The following is a 27633-nucleotide window of genomic DNA, read 5'->3' as shown; positions in this document are numbered from 1 at the left end:
ATTTCTGAAGGGAATACAGAAAGCACTTACTGACTGTAATAGCTTTAATGTCTTCTGAAAACACTGCAAACCTATTCTAAATTGTGACTCTTGCAAGGTATGTAATTTGCACGTTATTGTGAAAGGCATTTCAAAATGGGTATTTACCAATGTGCTGCTTCAGTGTATTCGGGGACAGCACATATGGGTTTGTTTGGGTTTTTATTGCAAATGCATAACATTCAAGATGGTCCTCAATAGAACAGCTTGAGCAAAGGAGAGTACAAGAGACAGAGAGAAACCAAGTGCACTAAAGGCCACCTGACTTTCATATTAAAATGCTTACTCCTTTCCCTTGTTTGTATACCTCAGATTTGACTATCTGCAGAGCTTTGAAGAAACTGATTTTCAAGCAATTTACATTTAGGGGGACAGAGACAAAAAAAACTGAGCAGTAAAATCACCATTTTGCAATTTATCCTTCGTGGGCTATTTCCCAAACTTCTTGCACAAATGTAGGGAGAGATGCAGAAGGGTCTCCACTTCTGGCTATGATGAGAATGAGAGAAGATATGACTGCACGTTGTGTTGCACATCACACTGTTGGTTTGTGTTAGGTGTGCATGGAATATGAGGTCCTTAAGAGATAAAAGTTTAAGGATGCCCATTCTGTGCATCCAAGAGGGCCCTGGGCAGTGGTAAGCACTTATGTATTTCTACCAAATACAGTGGTGCTGCCTCTAGGCATTTGTAGGAGCAGAAGATGCATATATAAGTTTTTGAAGGAATACATAAATGCCTAAGGTCTCCTACAGTCATTTCTGCTGCTTAAAGTACTCTCTTTGACTCAGGCAGCTAAATTGTGACCAGGAATGGACCTCATTTCATGTGACTGCTTTCTAGAAACTATACAGCTAACTTTGTAGGATTCTTCTCTACTCAAAGGAGAGGCACCTATACAGAATAATTTATCTTACTTGTTTTAGGGTGGGATTAGGGACCTAAACATATGCTCTTGATATCATGTTTGTCTCTATGGTGTCTTTCAAGTGGTCTCCATCTGACATTCTGTAATGGCATTGGGTTTGTATCCTCAGAGTACGGAGTCAATTATTTATACTCCTAGAAATAACTTTAGTTTCATCTGAAAATATTTCAGTTCATATTTCAGTATTTCAGTATTCTGACACGTGAACCAAATCACAGTGAGGGAGACAACCACACTTCCTTCAGAAGTGTACTCCTGACAAATATCGACACATTCCTGTAGCTGTACCCTTGTATATCTTAGGGGATTTCTACTAATAAAAGCACCTATTTTGGGGTAAACGAACGTCACCCTTTGCCTTCGATGAATCAGACTGGAGATAATTACCTCTCATCACTGACCACAAGAAGAGTGTTGGTAAGTGGTTTATACTGATACCTAATGCTGGAAAGCAAGCTAGGTGAATGGAGTCCACTAGTTCATTTAAAGGAAAGAAGATGAAAGAATATAATACCATTACAGATATCAGATGAAAGGTGTTAAAAGAGGAACTCCACAGAGCAGCAGAGACATTTGGGGAAAAGATAAGAAATTAGAGAGCGAGGAAAGACAACAGGAGTTGAGCTGACAGTTTGGCCTGGATGTCAGCATAGATTAAAAAGCAGTTGAGAGTTAAGGAATATTTAGCACTGGTACACATTAAGAATGTCTTCAGAACATCAAAATATAAAAGAATAAAAAAATCAGTATCAGTAAGCAAAGTTTTTTCCAGTTCCAGTCCCTCACTCTAAAGTAATTTGTCACAAAGCAAGGAACTGGTTTCAGGAGTAAGAAATTGCAGGTGATCTTTCCTGGTGTCAGTCCCACTGTGCGTCATGCTGAAAGACAAAGACTGGAAGATGTGACAGTTGTTATGCCTAATTGAAACAGACAGATTCAACACAACATGTAGAGATAGAAAAAGCATCATGGACATCTATGATCAAATTAACATGTCAGTATTTCCAGCATATTCTATTACAAAAGATAAAGGTGGTCAAATTCGATGTGGTTATGCTTAACTAATATACTTTGCTTTTTGATGGTGAACTGATGAAGAAGCAGGAAGAGTTGAGTACACAATGATTCCTCAGGTAAGCAAGATGCTAGGATAAACATGCTACTCCTGCCAATCAAAACACTTTTCTACCTTAAAACTTAGAAATACTGATCCCATTGAAGTCAACCACAATATTCTTAGAAACAAACTGGGTCAGATTTTTACTTTTTTAGTCTGTAGCTGTACATCTCTTCAGGTAACACCTGAAATAGCACCAGCTATATTCAAAACATTAATGGCTGTTTTTTACTGAGGAGAGTCCTTGGAAGAGACCTATTTTATGGGTGTTTTGTAGCCTTTTATGATGCGCTCATGAAAAGTACTTCTAACTAAAAAAAGATACTGTAACGGGTCCAAAAAGCAATGCTGACTGTAAGATTAGGGAAGGAGATGTTACCGGGGGAAGAGACTTTATATCTGTGAGACACACTGGAAAGCGTTTTCTTAAACCTCACATGTCCAAATTCTCCTAAAAATGATCACCACAGTTCAAAGATAATCTCTTATAGATGTATTACAGAGGTTTAAGTTTATTCTAGACTTTTCTTCACTAATAAAACAACCAATAATGTTGCATTAGCAAAGAAGTGCTTTGAACAGAGTAAGTAAAATTGATTTTGTTATGGGTTATGCAATGTCCTTGAGACAATTCATTAAGGCTTAGCTGTAGCTCAGCTTGATGACAGGTAGCTCTTCCTGGCTTAATGTCTTGCACCTTGCAATCCTTCCAGAGAGCTCTGCTCCCTCGGTGGAGAGGGCTGCAGAGAGAGGCAAAATTGATCCTGCCTTTTAGAAATAAGTCTCATAAAAACCATGACAGACCATTTTTACAGGATGGTCTATGATGTAATGGTGGAAGCGATGGAGTATGAGAGTTGAGTGCTGGATTTAAGGCTGACTGCCTATTACAGTAGATGCACCAAGATACTTGCTTCTTTTACATTCCCTTCAACACTGCACTGGGACAGCACAGCAAACATCAAATGCCTGAGATCCATCAGAGCCAATGTCTGCTGACTTTGCAAGGACAATACAAGGCTCCTCTCTCTAGTACGTGGATTGAGAGCTGTTGGCAAGGTGAAGTCTGAAGGCTATGGGGAATTTCAGCCTTTCCTTAACCCCAGGAGACGGAAAAACTAAAAATCAGTGACAGCTACAATTTAAACCAAAATAAGCACCAAAATAAGTCACACTCATCATCTCTATTTAAAGAAGGGAGGAAGGATTAGAACTGGATTCTTTTTCTGGTGATATTCTAATTTATATACGGTGTTTTAATTATTGCATGTTCTCATTAGCATATGTTTCAAATGAAAGTAAAAGTTGGAGGTGAACTCCTATTCGTGTGGTATGTACTTGAATTTAAAAATCTGATTCCATATGTAAGGGAGGCTGGAAGCAACCCAAGAAATGTACTGAAGTAGCTCTTCCTGAAAAATAGTGGTAAGTATTATGCAGTGGGCAGGGATGCTCTTATGCTCTTCCTGTTCTTCTTCCTGTGAATGCTAATAAAGGTAAGCACAGGGTCATGCACCTATGTCAAAAAAAGGGAAAAAAATAAAGAAACAAACTGAGTCATACTCTAAAATGCAACATCCTCTGAATTATCCAGTTAATCTGGTGTTTGATTTTTTCTTTTAGAGTTTAAAGCAGAGGAAATTCCTTCCAGTGTGCTTTATGAAATGCTAGCTGGGCCGTTAATGATTAACAAATAAATAATACCGCCTACAGTTAACTTTCTTCTCCTGAAGACACTCCCTCTCTCTGTAAATCTGCCATGTTGCTTCTGATGGGAGTGCTGATAAATGAAATCAGATGCAAGCTTTAAGTATTAGTTTGAAACGAATGACTGAAATTGCTGTCATTCAATTTAAGACCTCTCAGTATACCTGTGACAATCTGGAACTTGAGGTAGCTTACGGCTTGAAGTCCTTGGGGTTCAAAGCCACAATTCACAAGAGCCTCGAATAAAGTAATAAAAGACGCTGCCTAGTGTGACTTTTTTACACCCATCATGATGTACACTTTAAAAATGTTTGGTTTTCATCTATTATTTAATAATCTTTACTACTGTTCGGGGAGATGTTAGACAAATAGGTTTTTGTTGTCTTTTTATCTTTCCGTTTTTTTTTTCCAGAAAGCAAATGGAGTCTCTTTATGCCATTAACCAAAGTGACTTCTAAACAAAGAGGCAATTTAACAGCATTCCCACAGCATTGCATTCCAACTTAACCCTGTGAAGACTGCAGTGTGGAAACCCAGATGATCAAATAACTGTTACTTTACTGGGATTCTAGTAAACAATTACAGGCATGAAATACCATATTTTTTTGCAATAACATTATTCAAGAATATAATTTCAGCAGTAAAGAGCTCTTGTAACAGTCTTTCTACCCAGCTTGTACCTCTGATTGATTTCTTTATTTTACATAACATTCATTTAGTGGAAGTGAATGATGTACACTGTCAGAATAGTAGTGTAAACCAGAGCTTTTTCAGGATAGGAAGTAAACTGTAACATCAAAGGAATATGAGGAGTGGAATGGCTGCTGCATAGAGTGGCAGGGTTCTTCTCATTCACTGCATTTTTTACAAACTACTTATTTATTTTCTATTAAACTGCCTGCTTCAGTATTTGCCACTTTCACAGCTGGGTGTGTTAGTGATTGCACCCCAAACCTCATCTCTCAAACATAACAGGCTTTTGTTACATCAAGTAAAACAAAAGTACCATATAATTCAGACTGCTCAGTGTTCTCTCCCAGAGCATTCAATATATGCAGAAAAATTCTATATTAGTAGTGAGGTAAGAAAGAAACAAAGGTTTAAGCTTACCCTGAAGTCATTTTAATTCTTCTCTGCTTGCTCGGGCAAAGTTACTATATTTATTCTTTTTCTAGAATAAGCACATTTTTGCCCTTTTCAACAAAGACACTTATGTTTTAACAGTTACTGCTCTTTTCAGCCTTACATTCGCCAGAAGCTATAGTTGGTCATGTCAGTGTTTAGAAAAAACAATGTACACAAACTTTATTCTTATCATCTGTTTACGCTTCATGAGATTGTCACAAAATCTTACATGAAATAAGGGACTTAAAATAAAAATGACATAGCCAAACATTATTTTTACCTACTAGTAATCAGAATAATGGCTAACACTCCAAATTGTTTGAGGCAGTTCCTTAAAGCAAACATGAATGTTACTGCTTCCTCTTTAAGCAGTGTTGTGCAGATGACTGCACTGGCTTTTCCTTCCACTTTTTTTGTGAAACATGAGATAATATGAACTCACTCATTTGTTCTATTTTTATTCTGATAATGTGTATTAATGACTGCACTTAGCGAAGAAGGAGCTTTCATATCCATTCATTCAGTGAGTTGGCTAATTAACAACAGTAGCAATAGATACATATACCATACCAGGAAAATGTTTCTACATCTTCTACATTAATTCTCCTCATTGTCCATTTATCCCTTTTATTATTTCTAAATATATCATGGTCTCCATCTACTATTCACTGGTTAGATTTCAGCTTTTCTTTCTTTCTTCCCTTAAATCAGCAAAACTCAACCCTATCCCTCTGTCCACAGAAGGAAGACTCCAGTGACTGCACAGCTCAGCATAGCAGAAAAGCTTTGCTTTGAAAAGAAGACAGGATGGCTCTACTTGCTGTTATCAAAGTGTTAATATCCAGTAACCTACCACAAAAAACCAACACAACAGTATGCTTCAATGTAAATCATTAATGTAGGAATTGTCTCTTGTCTCTTGGGAGCCTTGACAGCCATAACATCAATGGAGTTTCAAAGTAGAGCAGTGCTCCACTCAACCATACAAACCATCTCGCCACCCAGTTAAATACTATATCTACTAGAAATAAAAAGAAATAACACTCACTCAATAAAGTAGACTTCCCCTTTTTCTGTATAAGCCATTTCCCAGTTATCAGGCAGTGGGCCCAAGTCATCATTCTCTTCAGGCTTTGTTTGCTTTGTTACATCCATATCCTCCTTTGCTTCTTCAGGCTGAGTATATCCTGGTGCAGGGCACGGTTGGGTAGAAGATACTTCACCTGAGACACCTGTGCTCTTGTCTTCATGTTCGCTTGATTCTACAAGAGAAGAAGAATTACAGTTTTTGGATATTTAAATTAATGATGGATGATATACTGGGTGCAAGTCTTCAACAAACATTCTACGAACTGCAAGTCTTTAAAAAAAAGAGAAATTATTGGATTTACACAGCAGTTCCTCTGATGATACATTTTTTATCTGGAACACAATAAAAGAAAGTAAAGCAATAAAAACAAACTGAAACAAGAAACTAATAAAGAGCTAAGAAATGAGCCAAAGAGTTCTTGCTTGTTTTGTCCCAGGAGTCCTTCCTTCAGCAGTTAACATTGAGCAAAACGCAGCCTCATATCCAGCAGAGATACTGTCTTGTGTCTCATAACTTTTCAGAATACACATCCATCAAGCAAATACCCTGTTTTGCTGCAGAAAACAGATCATTTTCAATTAAAAAAGTAAATGCACACATAATATCCATAGGTAAAGAAAACAATGGGACATTCATTAATTCACAGCTATATCTAAGCCATATATAAAGTGGTTGTGATTTCAGTCCCAATATCATCTGTGGGATTTTCCACAATGACAAATGCCTCCTATACCCTATGTAATTCTGTGTCATCGTGACCCAGAACGTATGGAGGAAGAAGTCTTCCTTTCCTAACCTTTTTTCAGTGCATGGTCTTTTAGTGTTCACTGATATTACTTTATTTATCTGACTACTGCTAACTCCAAGAAAGGATGCTTGAGATAACTTGTTCTACTAAAGAGATTTCCTCATCCTTGGGATGAATACACTTGGCTGACTGGTCTGTAGGCATGTGTTTGTATCATTTGGTCTATCTACCTATCATTTCCTCCAAAAATGGGATGGGAATCTGTTGCTTCAGTGAGAGAGGCTCTCATCCTTGGACCCTGGATCCTTGTTTTCTGCTGCATTTAAGTGGAGCTTGATCACACTGAAGCAGAAAAGACCCAAATGAACTACAGTATTTGACCGAAATGAACTACAGCTAAAATAACTTCATATTTTGAATATATTTGCTGAATCTCCACTGACTGTGATTCAGTCGGCTGAAATGACCCTACATATTGAGATGAGTGGGCTGGCTGACGGATGACCACACTCTTACCTCACCTCCTCAGCAACACAAAGAGAAGAAAGTACAATGAAAAAATGCTAGGGTCGAGAAAAGGAGATCAACAATGCTCTCCAATTGCTCACTATCACAGGATTGTACAAAAGGCTAAAAAGAAAATGAAATTGTTCAGCATGAGCACTTAAAAAAAAACACACAGGCATGTAACAGTAAAATAGAGCAAGCAGCCTAGAAAATGGGATATGGCCAGGAACATGAAAAGTAACAAGAAAACTTTCTGTAAGTACATTAATAATATGAAGACTAAAAGCAGATTCATTCCAATACGTGGGAAGGAAAGCTGATAACATATGACAAATATAAAACCACAAGGCAGTTAATACTCATTTTGCCTCAGTCACTACTGCAAAAAGATTACCTATGATTAAATGACTAACATAATTAACGTCAACAGTTGGGCTAAAGAAATCAGATTAGAATGGACAGAGAACGGGTCAGGTACAATTTAGATGAAGCAGCCATTTGCAATTGGCAGAGCCTGATGAAATGAAACCTAGGCTACTTCATGAAACAACGAAACAGACTCATGGCTAGTAGTGAATACACACTTTGAGATTCTACAGAGACAAGAAACTTCAGAAGGACAGAAAGTCTTGGTTTCTATATTTTAGGTTTCTAGATAGTTTAGATTCTTAATTTCTGAGCACCTAATCTCCCTCCAAAACAATTAAGTCATTCTGTAAAAAGGAGAAGCACGGCTAATGAAACTGTAATCACAGAATCATAGAATTGCCCGGGTTGGAAAAGGCCTTGAGGATCATACAGCCCAACCACAACCTAACCATATTACCCAAACTAACAACCCTGAGCACTACATCTGAATGACTTTTAAACACATCCAGGGACGGTTACTCAACCACCCCCCTGGGCAGCCTATTCCAGTGCTTAATAATCCTTTCAGTAAAGAAGTTTTTCCTGATATCCAACCTAAAAACTTCATGTCTATCTATTTTTAATTCCTAGAAGGACATTGGGACTAGCAGTCCAACCACCTGCACATAAGCTCTTCAAAGGAGGTGGTGAATAATTGTCAAGATTTAGCACGAAGGAATTGTGCCAAACTCTTTTATTATTTTTTTATTTTTTGACAGAGTACCAGATGTTGTTCCTTACAGAAAATGGTAGACTAGCTGTCACTATCTTAAAAAAAAAAAAAAAAAAAAAAAAGGCTTTTGACACTTACATATATTAGATCATGTCTCAATCGGAGTGATGGTCTATAGCTTTACAGCCACATGCAGCTCATGCTACTAAATGCTTGTATTTTAACTACTTGCTACTAGTATTTTATGCTGTTGGGAAATGTGAGTCTGTCTGTGGGAACAAATGAATTAGCAAGAGGCACAAGTGCAAGCTGCAAGTTTTGCTTAGCTGAATCCCACAAAAAAGCAGTAGGATCCAAGGGGAGATGCAGTCACCTGTTGCTTATGTGCCACTCACAAACTTCCCCTTGTTTGGCTTTCCAAATTCTGCTGCAAAATGCCACAATCAGTTCTAAAAATGGAGGTGGGGAGCAAATGTCTAGAAAGAGAAAAGAGATTCCTAACAAAAATACAGCAGAGGTATAGGAATGTGTGAGGGACATCTATCCATTATGCTCAGTCAATAATAATACTATTCCAAAAGGACAGCAAGCATCATAGTACATAGGAAGAGTGAGAAAGAATATGCAATGTAGATCCTTTCATCTTCATCTACAGAAGGTTTTCAGCAGAAGCACAGAGCCCATTTTCAAGATTTTAATGCCAATGGAAATTTTTTTTTATTTCTTATTTCGAACAGGTGGATATACAGGGCGTTTTGGTATTATGGAGGATAAATTACCTCTACATGCACCAAGAAAAGGATAATGTAATTGCTGATAAATTCATCTCTATAATGTAAAAGTGAATTTTCATCTGTTTTAAGCGTCATTGAGAGCACTGTAAATTGTTTTCTACACAAGTCCTGACCACATTTCTACTGTGGGAATACTGATGCACAGATTAAATGAGGTCAAGATATAAAGTCAGATAGCACATGTGACAGCAATAGAAAAAAAAAAATTGGTGTATGTGTGCACTGTAAATAATAACGGCCAGCACATTGGTCTGATAGGCATGGCGATATTGCTATGTCCTAGGATTTTAGCATGATATCTGTAATACGTGTTCTTTCTCAGGATCTTATTTTCTACAGGTCTGAAGAAGTCAGATTCTTAGCTTTTGATAGCTATATTAACAAGCTGACAGAAAAAAAATGTGAAAATTAAACCTTGAGGACTACAAGAAATATTTTCAGCCTGTCTCAGAGTTTGCTATCAAAACAAAGTGGAAATAGAGGTACCTGATGCTTATTTAACAGTTAAAAATATAATTATGTTAAAGCCAATCTCGTGAGTTATTAATTCTTGAATCATTATTTTTAATAGTTTGTTTTAGTAATAAAAAAGTATCTTGTGAATAAAACCCAAGCAATTACAGAAGCATTACTTAATGTCATTTAATAACATTTAGTTTTACACAATGGATGTCCTACTTGTTGGTTATCTGGAATGCAGCATTACAATGGTATTTCATCTTTTTCTACACGTATCTATCCTTCATATATTCCAGAAAGTGTACATATTCACCTTGCTGTTTTTTTTTTTTTTTTCCTTTTTCCTGTTTACATATATTCTTACATAACATTTTATTTGATAAAAAAAGCAGAAGTCCTGGTTAAAAATTGGTAGTGCCTTAAATGTACAACTAAAGCTTGAAATAGTATAGTAATATGCTAGAGCACAAGTATCTATCATCAGATAACATCTGATACAAATACAAACCCTAACACGTCCAGAAATACTTTTGTCACTGAAAAATGCAATTGACTTTTCATCAAGTGAAGTCGTCTACTGTCTCTACAAAACAGATTACATGGCCCAGTTTTCTAAAATAATTTAGCACAGTATCTCAGAAAGTGTTCTGTGAAGTGGCAGAATAGGCACCAGCAAAACACCAGCAAATTATTCCATGTGTAGAATACAAGAAACACAAGTCACAGAATCATAGAACGGTTTGGGTTGGAAGGGACCTTTAACTTCCTAACATTAAATAGTCTAAGTCCATCTCTGTAGTATTTCAAATATCAGCAGTGAAAAATTTTACTGGATGAGATGATATATTCTCTATACAGCTCTTACACAATATCTTGGCTATTTGTTGAACTTGAAGATACACAAGTCTATAGGATATGATGAGATGAACTGAGGGTCCTGAGTGTACTGATAGATGAAATCACTAAGTCACTATCCATCGTTCTTGAGAAGTTATGACAATCTGGAGTCTGCCACTGACTGGAAAAGGGGAAACTTAACCCCCATTTTTAAAAAGGTAAAAAAAAAAGAAAAAAAAAAGACCTCGGAAACTAGAGTCCAGTCAGTCTCCCCTCTGTGCCCAGCACGACCATGGAGTAGATCGTCCTGCAACCTATACTAAGACACAAGGACAACAACGAGGCAATTGCTGACAGCCCACACAGCTTCATTAAGGGCAAATCATGCCTGTCAAACTTACAACATTACAATATTAGAAGATAATGGAAGAGCAACTGAAGTAATCTGCTTGGACCTGTACATAGCACTGTCCAGCATGGCATTCTTGTTTCTAACTTGGAGGACATATATTTGATGGATGGACCACTTGTAAGATAAGGATCTGGTTGAATGGCCACAGTCCAAGAGTTGCAGTCTGTGGCTTAACGTCGAGCGGAGACTGGTGATAAGTGGGTTCAACAATTGGTGGTATTGGGGCTGGTACTGCTCAACATCTTTCTTCGTGGGATCTTAAATATCATCAAGTTCCAGCCATAATGCCATGGACTTGAGACACCTCATCCAGCTTCTTTGGGAATCTGTTCCATTGCCTCATCACCTTTTTAGGAAAAAACAATTCTTCCTAACATCTAATCTACATGTGCCCTCTTTTAATGGATACCAGTTTAGATATTTTAAAAAATCTTATGGCTCTTAAGTACCTTCTATTTTATTTTCTTTCCTCTGGCTGCCATGGCTATGCAATAATAAAAGAGCTAGTTTAAACTGTTCTCTAGGACTGCCGCACCTTGTGTGGTGACTGACAACACTGGGATTTTAGCCTTTTGCTTCATTTTCAACCTAAGGCATGGAATGATCATTCCGAAACTCCATGTCATATCTTATCCTTCACTTCATTTGAGCCTGCCAGAACTTCCATTCTCTGGGTGCAACTTATCATTACTCAAGTAATGTCAGATTATTATACATTCATAAACATTCTTCTGACATTACACTGATTCTTTTGTAGTTTGGATGACAAACACTTCATCAGTCAGAAGCATGAAGCAAATATGACCAGCACAGTGTCAGATCATGACACTGGTTGGGAAGAAGACTGACTTAATTCTCTGCAGACACAATAACAACAGTAGTGAAATCTGAATGTCTGACAAGTAGGTTGCTGTTTGACTGAGCATCTTTTTATCACTGTTGTCATGATATTTGCAAAAATCTTTGATTTCATTATAGTGTTCATCAGAAAAGGTTTTTCGGGTGCAAGATGCCTCATCCAGATCAGTGAATGGCAGAAACCTAACTCAGAACAACCAGAAGTCCAGAAATTGCATTAGGAGTGGGAAACCCAGCACTAACTCTAGAGTTGGCTATTTCAACAGCTGAGTACAGATTACTTCTGTCATTGCTGTTTTGCAAGTAGTAGGATTTCTCATTTGAATGTAGCCACCCAGGCTCCTGTATATCTCTAGGCTGAACTAAACATCCTAGGTTGTAAAGGTAGTACCTAAAAGGAGTACCTCAAACATCTATGCTCTGTTAATCTTTCTCCCTTCTATCAAGAAAGAATAAATAGCTCTAGCAAAAACTAAGACATTTAGATGCATCATTTACTATGCGATCCATTTCTCATTAGATACTATTGTGTGCTGACAGTACTTGATCTGGGATTAAGGACTGAGATGTCATCTTAAGATGGCCAAACACCTCACCCTAAAGTTGGTTTCGTGTTGGGTTTTAGGATGAGGATAAGTGACAAAAATCGGAAAGAAAAAACACATTTTACAATGCAAGTTAACAAGAAGACAATTATGCATATGGACCAGTCTGTCTATGTACAAAAGTCCAAGGGAACTTTGGCCTGTGAATGAAAAACTGAATCCTACTTATAAAACTCTACACATGCATAGATTATTATCTCAACAAACACTGAAAAGTGGTCTGAAAAATCAGAATCAAGGCATAAAGATCTCTGCATCGACAGATATTGCTTATTGGCCTGATAAACACAGGTTTATTTCTTTTGATTCATCTTAGATCTGCTACTCTTTTGCCTTGCAGTCCTAGGTATTAGAGCAGCCCTTTGCCTGGCCAGCACTCTGATCACTTTGGCAGTTAATAAGATGTAGAGTTGTTGAGTATTTGTAAAAAAAGTATCAATGTCTTAGATGTCCTAATAGCCTTATATTTAATAAAAAAAATCTCCATTTGTGAGACATTTAGAATAGTACTTTCTAAACGAACTAAAATAACGAACATATTGCCCTAGTTGCTTCTTTCTAAGAACCAGATAAAATCAACAAAAACAAACAAACCAAAACAAAAAAAAAAACACACAAAAATTAACACATTGTATTTTCCCCCACTGTTCAAAGATACAGATGACAAATGCATGTACATTCTAGAGGCAGCTAAGGCTCTGACAGTTGATAGAGAAAATGACTGCAGTAACAGAGCCTGTGGGAGCTACACACCCCAACAAAAGCAACGCAGCATGTATGTACAGAGCTGCTTTCTACAATCCCAAAAGTCCTCAATCAGTGTGACTGAACAACAAAACCCTGCTTATGAAACCATGAGCACCAACACAGGCACTGCTTGTTCTGCTGGCCACACCTACAGGAATCACTTTGTGGGGGGTGAGGAGGGGGAAGAAAGAGGTTGTATTCCAGTGCTTGTGTGTTTGGTTTTTTAACAGAGCGCATGCCAGCAGCTGCCTAGTCATTGTTCTGATCACACAGAATTTGCCTGGGAGATGCCAGTCAGTGGTGGACAATGCAAGGAGAAAAGCAGGTACACATATCCCCTTGATCCATCTAGAACTGAAACACTGCACCAGAAATTACTCCTGAGCAATGGTAGGTTAAGTGGCACCTTTCAAGTAACTGCAAAGAATGCTCTTCCTAATGATTTCCACAATACACATCACACACCAAATCCTGCCTTTGCCTCTGTCGTGCTGGAAGTATCCTGGCAACAGAGCCAGTGCTGATGTTTTATGTAAGGATTTCTGGGCTTCACCCATTTATGCTGAGCTGTATAGGAAAGGCACCAAGTGCCAGGGCATTGCCAGCAGATGTGGGGAAGGGATGAGCGAGGCTCAAACAGCAATGTGACAGGAACTCCAGGGTGTCGTGTTGCAGCCCTCTGGTGTGCAGAATGAGGCCCACTCCCACCACACCACTACCTGCCAGCCCTTTGGACACAGAGATGGATTTGGCACTTCCACATAATATTAGTCAGCTACTACAGAAAAGCAAGTGACAAATACATCTGTGGTGGAAGGATAACCAATTCAGTACACTTGACAATGCAGAAGGAGAAGAAAAGAACACACAGAATCTGCAGTATGAAAATCCTTTTTGCAGTGCTTAAGAAATTAGGTAGTGGATTTATTGTTTCAGATACCCACATGTTTATAGAACTCCTTATCTTCTTGTATGTGTGGCTGTCATTACAGACTTCTATTTCAATCATTTATTCCTGAATTTCTAAGTTAACCAAGAATAATTCACAGTTATGTATTTCTCAGAGATATAAATGTCTGAATTCTTTAATTTCCTACTTGAAGAAAAAGTAATTTCTTACATGTTATTTCAGAATCAAAAGGATAAAGTACTTTGAAATGCTGACTCGCTGCAGTATTGAAAGGGAAGCTGACTGGGAAAAGCCTGGGCTTCTCTCACTCAGGATACCAGTCTGTATCTTCAGCCCCTTTTTTCTGAAGAATTATAATCCAAAAGGTAAAACAACAGTTGCCTTTAGACATCTGAAACCCTTATCAGCTTTATGCAGCATCTGAAATGTTGCTGGAAAGGGTCCTTCTTGATAGTGTTGCCTGCTAAGTTTCATCAGCACTGTCACAAATTTATTAATGTGATGACAGCTTTACTCTTACATTGCAAAGATTTAATAACAATTTATAAATGTTCCCCTTATAATAACCTAGTTAACTCTGCAGTGAATATCAGCTTCTGAGAACAAAGAAACCTGAAGCACCGAGACAGGATTAATTTGATCAAATTGCAGTTCTCTAGACTACTTCTATGGTCAATAAAGAGAAAAAGGTGCTTGGGTTTGGTTTCCTAACATACAAATCTAAAACAAATCATCAGAACTGCAATCATTTTCCCTTCAAACTGTAGAGTGGTTTCAGGGCGATGAGCTCACAGGAAGACCTGACTGTAGCTGAGGTGAGTCTCCAAAATGGAGGTGAGGCATTTTGTTTAATGTTTGACAGGGATTCTTTCACTCAGAATTCCTGGCTTCCAGTTATGCAAGACTTACTTGAGCATACATATTCTCATTGTAGGAGATAACTGGGGAATTTGTGAATAACAGAAATGCACTGCAAAGTACGAAGTAAGAACAGACCTGGTGTTACTGTCACATCATTTCCATTGACCACAGGTCTTTCTTCCTCTTCTTCCTCGGGTGGTTCAATACCTGTCTTCTCCATATTGCTCACAGACTTATTCCTCTTACGTTTGCCTTCAGCCCCAGGAGTGGCACCTGGAAGGATCTGGTCAGTTACATTTACCAATAATGGAGCTGGTTCTGCTGGAGGCTTCGGTGTGCCGTAATAGTTGTCTGGAAAGACAAGAGAAATTAAAACACACAAATTAACAGAGGTGAATCTGCTACTTCTTTTTCTCTTGGTTTAGATTAATGGCATTTTCTGCTGTAGGATCCAGTTCATGAGATAATATGAGTTCTAAAAGTTTTCCACCAAGTTAAAACCTTAATTTTCATGAAATAGTGCTTTTTTGATGCCAACACTGGTGAAAAAATCATGCTCATAAATTCATATTTCTTGGAAGTTTAACAGGGTAAATTAATATTTCTCTCACCCAAATACCTAAGAAACAGGCAACATATCAGAGCTGTTTTCTCATTTCAAGCTACTAGTTAAGACAAATTAAGATTTATGCCACAATACAAGAGTTTGTATCAAAAGGAGCATCAAAAGGACCACAAACATATTGATTACTCACCAAATTACATCATTTTCATACCTCCTAAAATTATATCACCTGCTTGGAAAGCAAATAATTATTCAGTGATACAGAGATTTGCAGTTTCCAGTAATACCTGCACTATCTCATTTTTCGTATTTGTCAAAATTTTGCTATTCATGAGCAAACCTTCTTGTAATAGTTAATGCTAATATATTTTCAAAGAAAGATGAAACTTTATGCTTTGAGGCTTAAAATTATCAGAGTACTAAGAAACTCTGAGAAGATTTAAGGTGGCTGACAGATTACTCTCTATTTGTCTCATGAAATTTCTGGCAACTTCTGAATCATCCACTTTCTGTCAGAAGGATCATTAGATTGGGTGGACTACGGTGTGATCTTATCTATCTATATGGGTTTGCTTGCATTTTTAGCATGTCTAGTCTCAAAAATGATAGCTCAAATGTGTATGGTCAAAAACAAAATATTAACATAATTAAAGAATGTTGAAAAATATTAGTGAGTCCTTTGAGTAAGAGAATATAAAGAATAATAAAAGACATAAAGACATACTATTTATACAAAGTTATTTTTTGTCATCTAAAATTTACCTTGAAGGGCAGTGCATGTGCCTTATCACTAGATTTTCCACAGTTAATAGGGGAAACTAAATATACTGCCTAGCTCTGAGATACTTTTCCAAAGGAAAAAACACCTACCTAAGGAAGGTGCTGAATGTGTTTCTAGACCACAGTTTAGAACTTCAATCAAATAATAACTTAACTTGCAAGAATGATTTCATCTACGTTAGGAGTGTAAAACAGACACAGAACTGCTTTAATCTGTGCAGTAAAGCATCGTAAGAGGTACTTTGCAGGTAGAGTAAATATTATTTCTGGCATTCCTGTATGTTCCCAATGAATTACAGTGTTCAGCCACATGACCACTTCAATACGGGTAAGTAACTGAGCAGACTTACAAGTACTGAATACTTTGAATTTTCACAGTGTTTTAGCAAAATATTATTCATAACAGCTGTTTCTGTAATTGTAATACACTACAGGAACTTAGCGTGTTAAATGGCCTTCATGCTCACTCTGGCTTACGACTGAATGAAAAACTGACCTGTTGAAGATTTTTTTGTGATCTTATGAGATGGCAGCAGGTATAATATGGAACCCAGATGTCAGTGAGGAGTGAGCTGTGCCTTCACATGGCTAGTTGTTGCCTGTCCTCCCATGCTCTAGTTTCTCTGATTAAGGGAGCTAAAGAAGGGAAGTGGGACTTTGGGTCTAAAAGAGGAAGGGAAATATACATTGTTGCGCTTGCCAAACCATATCTCCAAAAAATGCCAAAATCAGACCTGGTCACTGTCAGACTTCCAAGCTCTGAAGGTCCAATTACTGTCCTGTTTGGGGTATTTTGAGAATACCTGAAAACTGGTGGTCAAAGCACAGCTAAATTGAAAACCTAGTTTTCTACTTGTGTAAGAACAATACTGTCTTTATTGGTAAGAAGCACTTCTGAAACGGTACGTATTTTGAAAAAAAAAAAAAAAAGTTTGTCAAATCTAGAAAATTCCTCTGTAACCTAAACCCTTTTAGCAGTCTGAAAGTCAAAGTGCTGCCATAAGCTTTAAAAAACTTGTCCACCAATTTCATAAATATCAGCTCAGAAATCTAAAGGTTACAGGTCTGATGTGATACAAACTGAAATTAAAAGTGTGGTGCCTTGGTTTTTATCCTCTTGTTCTTAGTTCTGCCATTGTCAAATGAAAGCTGCTGCAGTAGTAATTAGCACTAATGCTAATATTCAGAATGGTAGATAAGAGGATTAAGAATAAAAGACATTTTAAATCAAGGGTATGCTCATTCTATTTTTGGGTATTAAACACTTCATTTTGACTGACTGAATGTACGCATCACTGGGAGACAGACAAAAGTCATAACAAAAAAAGTCCATGAATATGATATATTGCAGAATTGTAGTTGTTGTAAAGGAACCTCTAGAGATCATCTAGTCCAGCCCCTTGCTAAAGCAGGCTCCCAAGAAAGTAGCTTACACTGCTTCAACCCAGGTGGGTTTTGAAAATCACTAGAGAAGACTCCACAACCACTCTGGACAGCCTGTCACCCTCACAGTAAAAGAGTTTGTCCTGATGTTTGTATGGAACTTCCTATGTTCCAGTCTGTGCCCATTGTTCTGTAGCTGGGTACCACTGAAGAGCCTTGCCCCATCCGCTTGACTCCTGCACATTAGGTATTTATAAGCACTGGTCCCTTCTTAGTCTTCTCTAGGCTGGACAGTCCCAGAAACACTGGACATTTAACATTAGAATCCAAAATAGATTTCGTTCTTTCAGTTTCTAACTGAAAATCTAATGCAATTTCCAACTTATGCACTCTGACATAAGACTGCATATTCTATGGTCAACCAACCATTGATTTAAAACTGAGTTTTGGACTATTATCTGTATCTATATCAAACGCATTCATAAGTAGTGCTAATAAAAATTACACGGTGGACCACATATCTTGACATAATCAGTTTATCTTAAAAATAATGAAAAAATCCATGGAGTTCCAAAGGAAGAAATATATAGAGGATGAGGACTAGGCATTTCAGTGAAAGAACAATGCTGTATTAAAAGAAAAAATAGAATCTTTGTCAATTATAACCTGCATTAAAAAAAAGAAAGTGTATCTTGGCCTTGAAATTCCTCAGCTAAGCCTTTGAGCCTTTGAGCTTACCACAAGAGGGCTTGCTATGGAATTCCCAACCTCAGTGGTAATGTGCTAGGCAAGTCAGTGAAGACAAAACATTATAATGATGGCATTTCCTCTCATATAGCCTAAGCAAATGTCGTATCTGGGCATAATGCAGAGACTAAATTTTTAAACAACATAACCTTTGCTCCAATGGTGTTTGGAAAAGCTATGATAAAAGCAGTTCTTTTATCTTGCCTGAGATAGATTCAAATTGATGCTGTTGAAATACTCATAATAAGGCACTGCAGTTCAGCTTCCTGCACGTACAAAAAGCACACCAAAGAAGTAATTTCAATTGTGTTCAATTTAAAAAAGCCAATGAATCAATAAAAAAATAAATAAATAAAGCTTACTGAAAGAGAAAACAGATGTTATGCTTATTGGTGGTAAAAAAAACACGTAGAAGCTTAGGAAAAAGGAATGGAGCACAAAAGAGAAAACACCTTTCCAGTATTACGTAAAACTCTGTAGTACCTTCCCTTTTGAATGCTGCCTGCTGTTCCTGTCCTTGCCTCTCAAAAATTACATGGGGGAACTAAAGAAGGGCAATTAAAGCTTGGAACTGCTTAAATTGATTTGGAGCTTTCAGCTTGGAAAACAGACAATGAAGGGGGATATGGCAGATATGTATAAAATCAGGAGAAACCTGGGAAAGTGCCTAGAAAATAAATGAATGGATGCCTGGCTTCTCACTGCATGGGAACAAGAGGATGGCCAATGAAATTAACAGATTTAAAATGAGCAAAGGAAATGCGGGTTTGTTTTTTTTTTTCCTTCATAGTATGAAGAAATAGTGGCATTCACTGCCAGATGCAGCCAGTATCACAGAAACAGTCAAAAAGCAACAATACAAAGACGAAGAAAGAATTGTGCAAGTCTATTAAATGTAATAAGAAACCCAGAATCACGTGTTCCATACAATAGAGATTGCTGAAGTGGAGATGTATCTCTGCATGCCCTCCCTGTTCTTATATTACTGGCTTTAACATCTACTAAGGGGTTGTAGGAGACGGGTGCAGGGTACAGTTCCCTTTGGTTTGGCTCAGTACTGCTGCCCTCTTCCTCAGGTATCTCCTGGCTGCACTCAGAAAATGTGTGCATGCTCCCTGCCATCCCAGCACAAAGGCAGGAGGTCAGCTGAAGACAGCAGAACTAAAGCTAAGCTCTTTGCGTGAGACCTGGCCTTCATACAGACAGGCAGTGCAAAGTGAGTATTTAATTGCAGAAATGCCACTCTGCTTAATCTATCTCACTGCTGTGCCTGCTTGTCTCAGTGCTCCTATTTCCAAGTGCAGCTGAACACTGGAGATGGTCTAACCTAACCTGCCTGACTTTGCTGCTGAAATGGCCTGGAAGCCACAGTTACAGCTTCCGAGTGTTCCCTGCCACTCTTAAGCTGTATGAAAAGGTCTCCCTGATCTGCCAAGAGTCAGATAAAATTACTGGGGAGGTTTGCCCTGGTGACAGAGAACAGATCAGGAAATCAAGAGGAGCACAAAAGACAAAAAATGAAGATGGCTAACACTGTTGTATTTTTTCTTAACCTGAGCTCACCTATCTCAGGAAGTAGTACAACTTTTATCGATAAAGTATTTGATGATGAAGCAATAGATCTGAACTTGTTTCCTCAGAAATGGTAAGCCCTTTGGGAAAGAAAAAATATTTTTTGGTGTAAGTACGGAAGCAGAAGAGTCATCACGCTTAAGAGATAACACAGCTCAGATCTAGCAATGTTCCCTATACTGATATGAAAACATCAAATACGTGGCACAGGGTGGGACATTCCACTTTTATTCCTTCTGCAGGGAGTGAAAGAAGGGAAGTGAGAGGAAGGAGGGCTTTCTGCCAGATCTGAATCTCCGTCTTCACAGAATCATAGAATCATCTGAGTTGGAAAGGACTTTTGAAGGTCAATCTAGTCCAACTCCCCTGCAATGATCAGGGACATCTACAGCTAGATCAGGGTGCTCAGAGCCCCATCCAGCCTGAAGTACCTGGTCCAGCCTGAAACAATCAGGTTTTGTAGGAATGGCAATATTTCAAAAGTTCCCAGAGCTTCACTGGTCTCCTTTAACAAACAAAAATTCTAGTCTAAAAATGTGTTACAAAATAATAAAGATGTTGCTGAGGAACTAGGAGATGATAGCAAGAACGAATAATCACACATGAGATGTGCCGGAGCCAAAAGCTTTTAATATGAATATTTCCAACTCAGATCTGGGACTCAGATTCTAAGCCCAGAATGAGATACACGTTTCTTTTCACACTTATTTTCAGAGTTGGATGAAACAATATCCGGTAACAAATACACCCCAACTTCTGCTTACTAAGCCCTCTCATTTAGATTGATTTGTCTGTACTGTTTACATAGCTTTCAGTTGCTGAAGTATCAGTCAAAATTGTGTGAGTCAGCCATAACAAAATGTAAAAGACAAATCTTGTTTTTCAGTTATTAGAACAGTAACTACAAATGATCTCCTCATATTTCTTATATGGCCACCAACTATTGATACTAAATTAAGAGGAAAGTAGCATGAAGTCCAATTATTGATATAAAGTGTACATTTGATATTTGATCACACACTGATCACAAATACGCATGAAAAACAAGTCATTGAAGTTGTACACAGAGTTTGTGTAAGCAAAATTGGCTAAACTTCTAATTAAAATAATAAATGAGAATGTTCAATTATTTGTTTCAAAGGTGATAACTGCATTTGTTAATTTCTTGAGGCTCATTGCATACATCAAGAAGCAGCTTTCAAATTATTATTTACATAGCTCCAAAAGTAATGCCTCCTCATGATCTCTATGGAAACAACAGCTACAAAGAGTACAATAAGTCTGCTAAATAGAGCAAATTCTCAACTACAAAACACTATTATTCATCACAGTCACCACCATTAGCTGTGCATTTTCACCAGCTATGAACAATATCCTGCATGATGCACTCATAAAAATCTTCATTAGTGGAGGTGACCCACTGCCACTGTCACCACTGCTGAAATGCACCACCCACTGCCTCACTGTGCCCACATCCACTGGTTGATCTCCACAAATGTTCAGCAAGTGTCAATGAATGTCAATGGGTGCCATTCTTTCTGCATGGAGGAATCCAGTGACACACTTCCGCTTCATATGCACTTCTACATCAGATATCCCTCTGCTGCCATCTGTAACACAGCAACAAAATCTAAAGGAATGTTGGTGAGAAGGTTCAACTCCTACTGCCATACCACCAACATCCACCTCTGATGTCATAGTGCAACATAACAGAATGGGAGGCATTACTTTGGGGGCAGTCCTCACGTAATAAAGATGCCTTAACATCATCTAAGTGATAGTAAAAAGCTAACAAAAATGACATTTAAAAAAAATATGAACAGTACAACATAACAATGAAAAGAGATCTAAAAACTGTATCTCCATCTGTAGTGGCCCATAGAATGCAAGCCCTGGGACAGTAGGATTCAGTCTTCTCTAAACTGCAGAGAATTGAGCATTCTTTGGATGCAATTTTAAGTGCATGTTTTTGGCAAGCTCCAGAAGACAGAAGAAATGAAAAGCTGTGACTAATATTACGTAGAGTAGCCCCAACACACTGGCAGCATAATCAGCAGGGAAAGATTATAAGCAGCTTGTGGTCTCATAAACTTTGCAATAAATGTTCAGTATAAAAGAGGTGGTGAATGAGTTGCAGACACCTTCTTTTTAGGTTATGACATCTGTGTACAACAGATTTTGAATATTTCTTAAATGAGGGCTTCATGGACCTTATGAATTCTGTGTAGGCCTCCAGGGGCCAACCATGTGACATTACCATGCCCTCACTTCACTGCTCTGTCAGATCCACACACTGCTTTACCAGGGAAGTAGACAGGATTGATTCGGTTTTGTAAATACTTGTGGTTCAATCAATCAGCACATTCACATGATATTATTTTATTCTATTTTTTCTAGTTACCTATGCATGGCATCTAGACCATTCTTTAGGATGCCATAAAACTTGCTCTGCAGTGCAAATGTAGAATAATTTAAAACTGTTGAAGCTTTCTCTTGAAATTCTTGCAACCACCTTATAAGATTTCCGAAGAGGAAAACAGTACATAGACATTGTTAAAATATAATTAGTGATGTATTTTAACAAAATTCAAGACAATTATCACCTCCTTGAGGAAGTCTTACAAACTTCTTTTCACCTACTCACCCTGAGTAATTTATTTTGACAGCTGACTAGACTATAATTAGGGCTTTTTTAATCACCGCTGTAAGGTTGAGTGAGTGGATTTTTGTTCTTGGGTTCATACATTTTCATGATGGTTTTGCAGTGCTGTTTGATGGATCAAAGTTGCCTGGTGTTGATGCTAAAGTGGGATTCAAAAATAAAACCTTCTAAACTGTTCTCATTTCAGATTCTCAATATTATTTTTGCTCAAGATGATTGTGATATTGAGAGGTCAGAAAAAGTAGACCTCTCAAAATTTAAGAAAACAAAAATTATTATTAAGTGTTCTCTGATTACATTTTTGAACACATCTCTAAACTTCTTCGCTGTTCTTGCTTTACAGTTAAACTTCGCAGCTAACCTTCAGTTTCTATATGTTCAGCCAGTGACTGAAGATTCCAGAGAAGTCTTTCCCTACTTTTTCCAGCTAAGCTTTTGAATCCAGGTTGTTTAGTTTTCTGGCCCTTGCTGATACATTAACATCTGAGTTAAAAATTAAAAGTAAAATTTATTTACTTTTGGTGTTGTGTCATAATTAGTAATACATGATACATGGAAATAATTCCCTACTTGTTGGATATATAGAACCTCAGGACTACTTTTTATAAAATCTGTTTTTCATCCTTGCTATTTTCTTACTGTTTTGGGATTTTGCTAGGGCCAACGCTACCCTAAAGGAAGAGTGGGCATGGCGTTAATGGAGTGACAGCTGCACTAGACGATATTAGAGGTCTTTCCAACCACAATGATTCTATGGCTTCAGGATCTTCCAGAAATCTCAGGGTTCTGCTACAACAGACAGGCAGTGTTAAGAAAATGTTGTTCTTACATCACCAATGCATTCCCTACAAATGCTTGAACAAGAGCTCACCAGCTGTTTTCCAGAGACAGGGAGATTTTGGATGACTTGTGTTGCTGTGACTCTTCCCCAGGCAGCATTCTCATTTAGGCTGGTCTCTGCAGCTTCTGCTAACAGACATTAGGCAGATATGCTAACTTCTGTGTCAACTAATGACATTTTAATAACTGGCTTCAGGATTGTCTATTCATCTACATTAAAATTAAATCACTAATTATAGCTGCGGATTTTTGCCCAAGAGTGTTCTGGCCGCCAGTGAATGCAATAGCAGAGGAAGTTTCTAAATTCACAAATACAGGAGCAGATAGCCAGGCTGTCAAACTTTCCAACATCACTGATGAGCTCATCTTCTCTTGCTCCAGGACCTCAGCAGTTCCCAGTAAGAACTATTTTTTTCCAGACAGACTGGGAAAAGGCTGTTGAAGTAAGAATATGTGAGATTGCTTCTGTTTCCTAATCAGGTGGTTTTTTTTCATGAAGAATATTAGTAGCAAATCAATTCTTATAAAACAGATGCAGTATGTTGTATCTGTATAGGAGGTGGTCTGAATCAAATCAGATTTTCAGAAATTTTGAAGACATCCAAATTAAGACATACAGAATTAATATGCATTTAAAAATACACATTTTCCTTGGAGAAATTACTTTGTTCTTCACTCTTTTTTGGAGATTTCAGACTCCAAACTTTTCTCTATCTTTGCTTCCATATTTCTTCCATTTTATATAGCTTTTTTTCTTTTAGCTATTTTTTTTTTCTTAAGAAAGTACTAGAGTGGTTTTATCCTAGAAATATTCAGCATTCCTCATTTGTTACTGAATCTTTTAGCTATTAGCAGTCCCATATATGAATTTAGGCACATAACGTTATGTCTAGAAGTACAAGAATCAAGGAGAAAGAACAATTTCACTTTTAAAGAATAGATACTGCTTGAACTGTTTTCATCACTCCTTTAATTTCTTCCAAGTCCAAGCCAGGTGAATAAAAATAGCTCTCTTGAACACAAAATCTTTTGCCGTTGGGAAATAACTGTTCTCTCATCAGACCTTAGAATCCTGTGGATTGAAGGTGGAAATACATTTCAGATAAAGCAGCTATAAACTATCCTGTGTTAAATTCAGGTAGAGGTGGCTATGGGAAAGGAAGAGGCTTGCTCCACAAAGATTAAGGTCCTGACCTTCTTTCTCCAAGATATTCTTCAAGTCTGTATTTCTCTCTGAGCAGCAGAATAAATCAATTTTAAATAATGGCCTAGAAGGGAGATGATTGTTTATCAGATGCTGTGCACACTGCACATCATCATACATCTCCCAGCTGCCAGGAAATATAAAGAGACCTTTAGCTCTCAAGTTTTGATTTTACACTGAGTGTAACAGAAGTGAAAGATTAAATAACATTCCTTAAAAGGCTACTGTAACTTATTTAAGGAACTTTACAAACATGAATCACAGAAGTATGAATGCAGGACACTGGAACAAGACTGTGCAACAATTCAGCTTGATAAATATATTAGTAACTATTTTACTGTATTTTATACATTTTAAATGAATCCCATCACCCGACCTCACCCTTCAAAGAATGACACTAAAGTTAATCTGAAACTTCCACCTTCTCATGAAAGAGATTGCTAAAAAATGTATTTTGTTGATGTCTCACAGTGCTGACTACCTTAACTGTCTTTTGACTGAAACAACATGCTAGAATAATTCTCCTCAAGTTGGACTAGTCCTGTATTTCCCTTTTTATAGGGAAATAATTTTACAGGCCTATTTTATAAGGATATATTTACAGTTTCACAGTAGCATTTTAATGGATTTATGGTTGGAAACCTGTTGATTCCGGTTCCCTTTTGACAACCTCAGTGAGGCACTGTAGGCTGTTTGACATTTTCTTCAAACTTTCTTCTTCCAGAAAGAATATATCCCTGTAATTTTTGTATTCATTCTTTTAAGCTGCTACAGGAAAACTCTGTCAGTTAGCGAGGTACACAGGAAATCTTTGTCTTATTTGCCTAAGAAGGCATCTGCAGATTGTCCAAGATAGACTTCACACAGATTAGAACCAAGCAAATTAATGTTAGGCTTTGATGTGATGGATATTTCCCAGTGTCATTTCATCACATGGTTAAAGAAGAACTAAGTAGGGAAGGAAGTAATCATGGATTGTTGGAGTGAGTCCAGAGGAGGGCTATGAGGATGCTCAGAGGGCTGGAGCACCTGTCCTGTGAAGGAAGGTTGAGGAGTTAGGCTTGTTCAGAAGTCTCTGGGGAGACTCCATTGTGGCCTTCCAGTAGCAAAAGGGGGCCAAGAGGATAGGGATAGGGACTTTTTATCAGGGAGTGTAGTAATAGGACCAAAGGTAACAGCTTTAAACTAAAGAGGTGAGATTTAGATTACACATGGAAGAAATTCTCCCTTTTGAGAGTCATAAGGCATAGTTTGCCCAGAGAAGCTTTGGATCCATGTGTGATCACGGAAGTTTCAGTGCCAGGTTGGGTGGGGCTCTGGGCAACCTAATCTAGAAAGAGGTGTCCCTACCGATGGCAGAGCAGTTGGAAGTAGATGGTGCTTAAACATCCTTTCCAACTCCAACTATTCTATGATTCTATGATTTTCTAATGAATGAAGATGGCCCACTTGAGTCTTCTCATTCCTAAACTATATAATTGGGCCATTTCTAGGTTTTTCTTTGTTAAATACCTGAAATAATAAGATTCACAATGTCATTCTTCCCAGCATAATGGAGGATAACTTTCAATCAGGTACAGCACACTGAGGAGCGCAATGTGAGATCCTAAATAAACCCTTGTTGCTTTAGCTATGAGATCACCAGGAAACTGGCCTCAAGATTATCAAGAAAGTACCACAGCCACAAGAGTATGTGCTCTTTGTCATATATCACAATTAATTTTACACATTATCTGGGCATGAATAAGATTGCTGTGGAAAAGTGTAGAATCTAGGTGCTTCCCACTCATTTCTTGGCCATGATGGTATTCAGGCACAAATAGACACTATGGTCCCGAGGCCAAAGATCTCTGTGCACAAAGAACAGGAGAAATGCAGAAGTTGTCAGTGCAGACTAAGTTAATTGTTACTGGAGTCGATGGTCTAAATTTTGTACTTAATTTATGCTAGAAATCTACAAAGCAAATAGATTTTTCCCTAGTGAAAGCTGATAAGCAGTGGAAACGAGATGTTAAAACACAACCACACCGTTCAGTTTGTCTCTCTGAGACAACATCTAACAGTTGCCTGAAGGTGGTTAGACAAATAGTTAAAAACAGAGTAAACAAGCTGTTGTTTACCAGGTTGACTGTTTAAAAATTTCAACTAAAGGGGAAAAAAAAAAAAAAAAAGCAACAGCTGAAAAATCTGTCCTATATCTTTTTTTTGTTCTCTATCAAGGACAGCCAAATGTTTTTGATGTGTGGTCTGCACAGTCTTTACAGATTGAAGCCAACATGCACAACTGTCCAAGTGTTTCTTATCTCTCTCTTTCCCATTGACACACTGTGTTGCCCTAGGCTACTTTTTGTTGGCTGTCCTTGTTTTGCTTGGTTGTTTCATTCCTGATCCACAAATCCTGTTCTGGGGTAAAAGACTTTTCTACTTAGTCATGGATACCTCTTGACTCTGCCCTGTGAGCCAGTGAAGCAACAAAGGGAATTAAATGCAAAAACATCTGTCTCTGTCTGTCTTTAGCTTTTGAACACTGCAGCCGATAAAAATTCTCTGGTAATGCTCAGTCAGGTCCTACAAAAAAGACAAAAGGTTATTCTTGAAAATAAAAACCACATCAGTTAGGTATATGTAAATTCTTTCCTTAAAATATGCATCTGCGAGAGAAGCAATCTGTAAGATTTCTATAGTTTAAATACTGATGCAATTATAGACATTCCTGCTGTGGAAAAAATCATAATCTCAAATTCTAAGTATATCAAAAGGATGATTGTTTCATTTATAGCAAAACCTATGTGGAAGATCTGTATTTACTAGAACCTTTATACTTTCACAAGACTACTCCCTTACAGATACAGATATCAAAGACCCAATCCTCTTTCCACATGAGCGCAACTCAAATACTTCCAGTGATGTTAATAGATTTACAGTGTTACGAAAACGATGCAAAGTTCAAGCGTTTAAGAAATGCAGTTCTGTGAAACAGAGGGTTGTGGGGTTTTTTTTTTTTTTGGTGATACTTGAGTGATTACTTGTGACAGAATTCACCATATTTACTCTT

At 37.7% G+C, this 27633-nt stretch overlaps 1 protein-coding gene across 8 annotated transcripts in view; it reads right to left on the bottom strand.

Moving 5' to 3' along the window:
* MAGI2 (membrane associated guanylate kinase, WW and PDZ domain containing 2) overlaps positions 1 to 27633 on the bottom strand; it is a 719944-nt gene that overhangs the window by 235924 nt on the left and 456387 nt on the right. For all 8 annotated transcript variants that reach the window (XM_048953502.1, XM_048953442.1, XM_048953458.1 and 5 more), the window contains 2 exons: positions 14961 to 15176; positions 5965 to 6178 (listed from right to left, as the gene is read on the bottom strand). In XM_048953502.1, the coding sequence (XP_048809459.1) occupies positions 5965 to 6178; positions 14961 to 15176 (430 nt within the window). The remainder of the gene's footprint in view (positions 1 to 5964; positions 6179 to 14960; positions 15177 to 27633) is intronic.

The sequence above is a fragment of the Lagopus muta genome, chromosome 1 (assembly GCF_023343835.1).
Source record: "Lagopus muta isolate bLagMut1 chromosome 1, bLagMut1 primary, whole genome shotgun sequence".
Lineage (NCBI taxonomy): Eukaryota > Metazoa > Chordata > Aves > Galliformes > Phasianidae > Lagopus > Lagopus muta.
The sequence above is the reverse complement of the archived record's forward strand: the minus strand, read 5'-3'. Positions and strand labels throughout refer to the sequence as shown.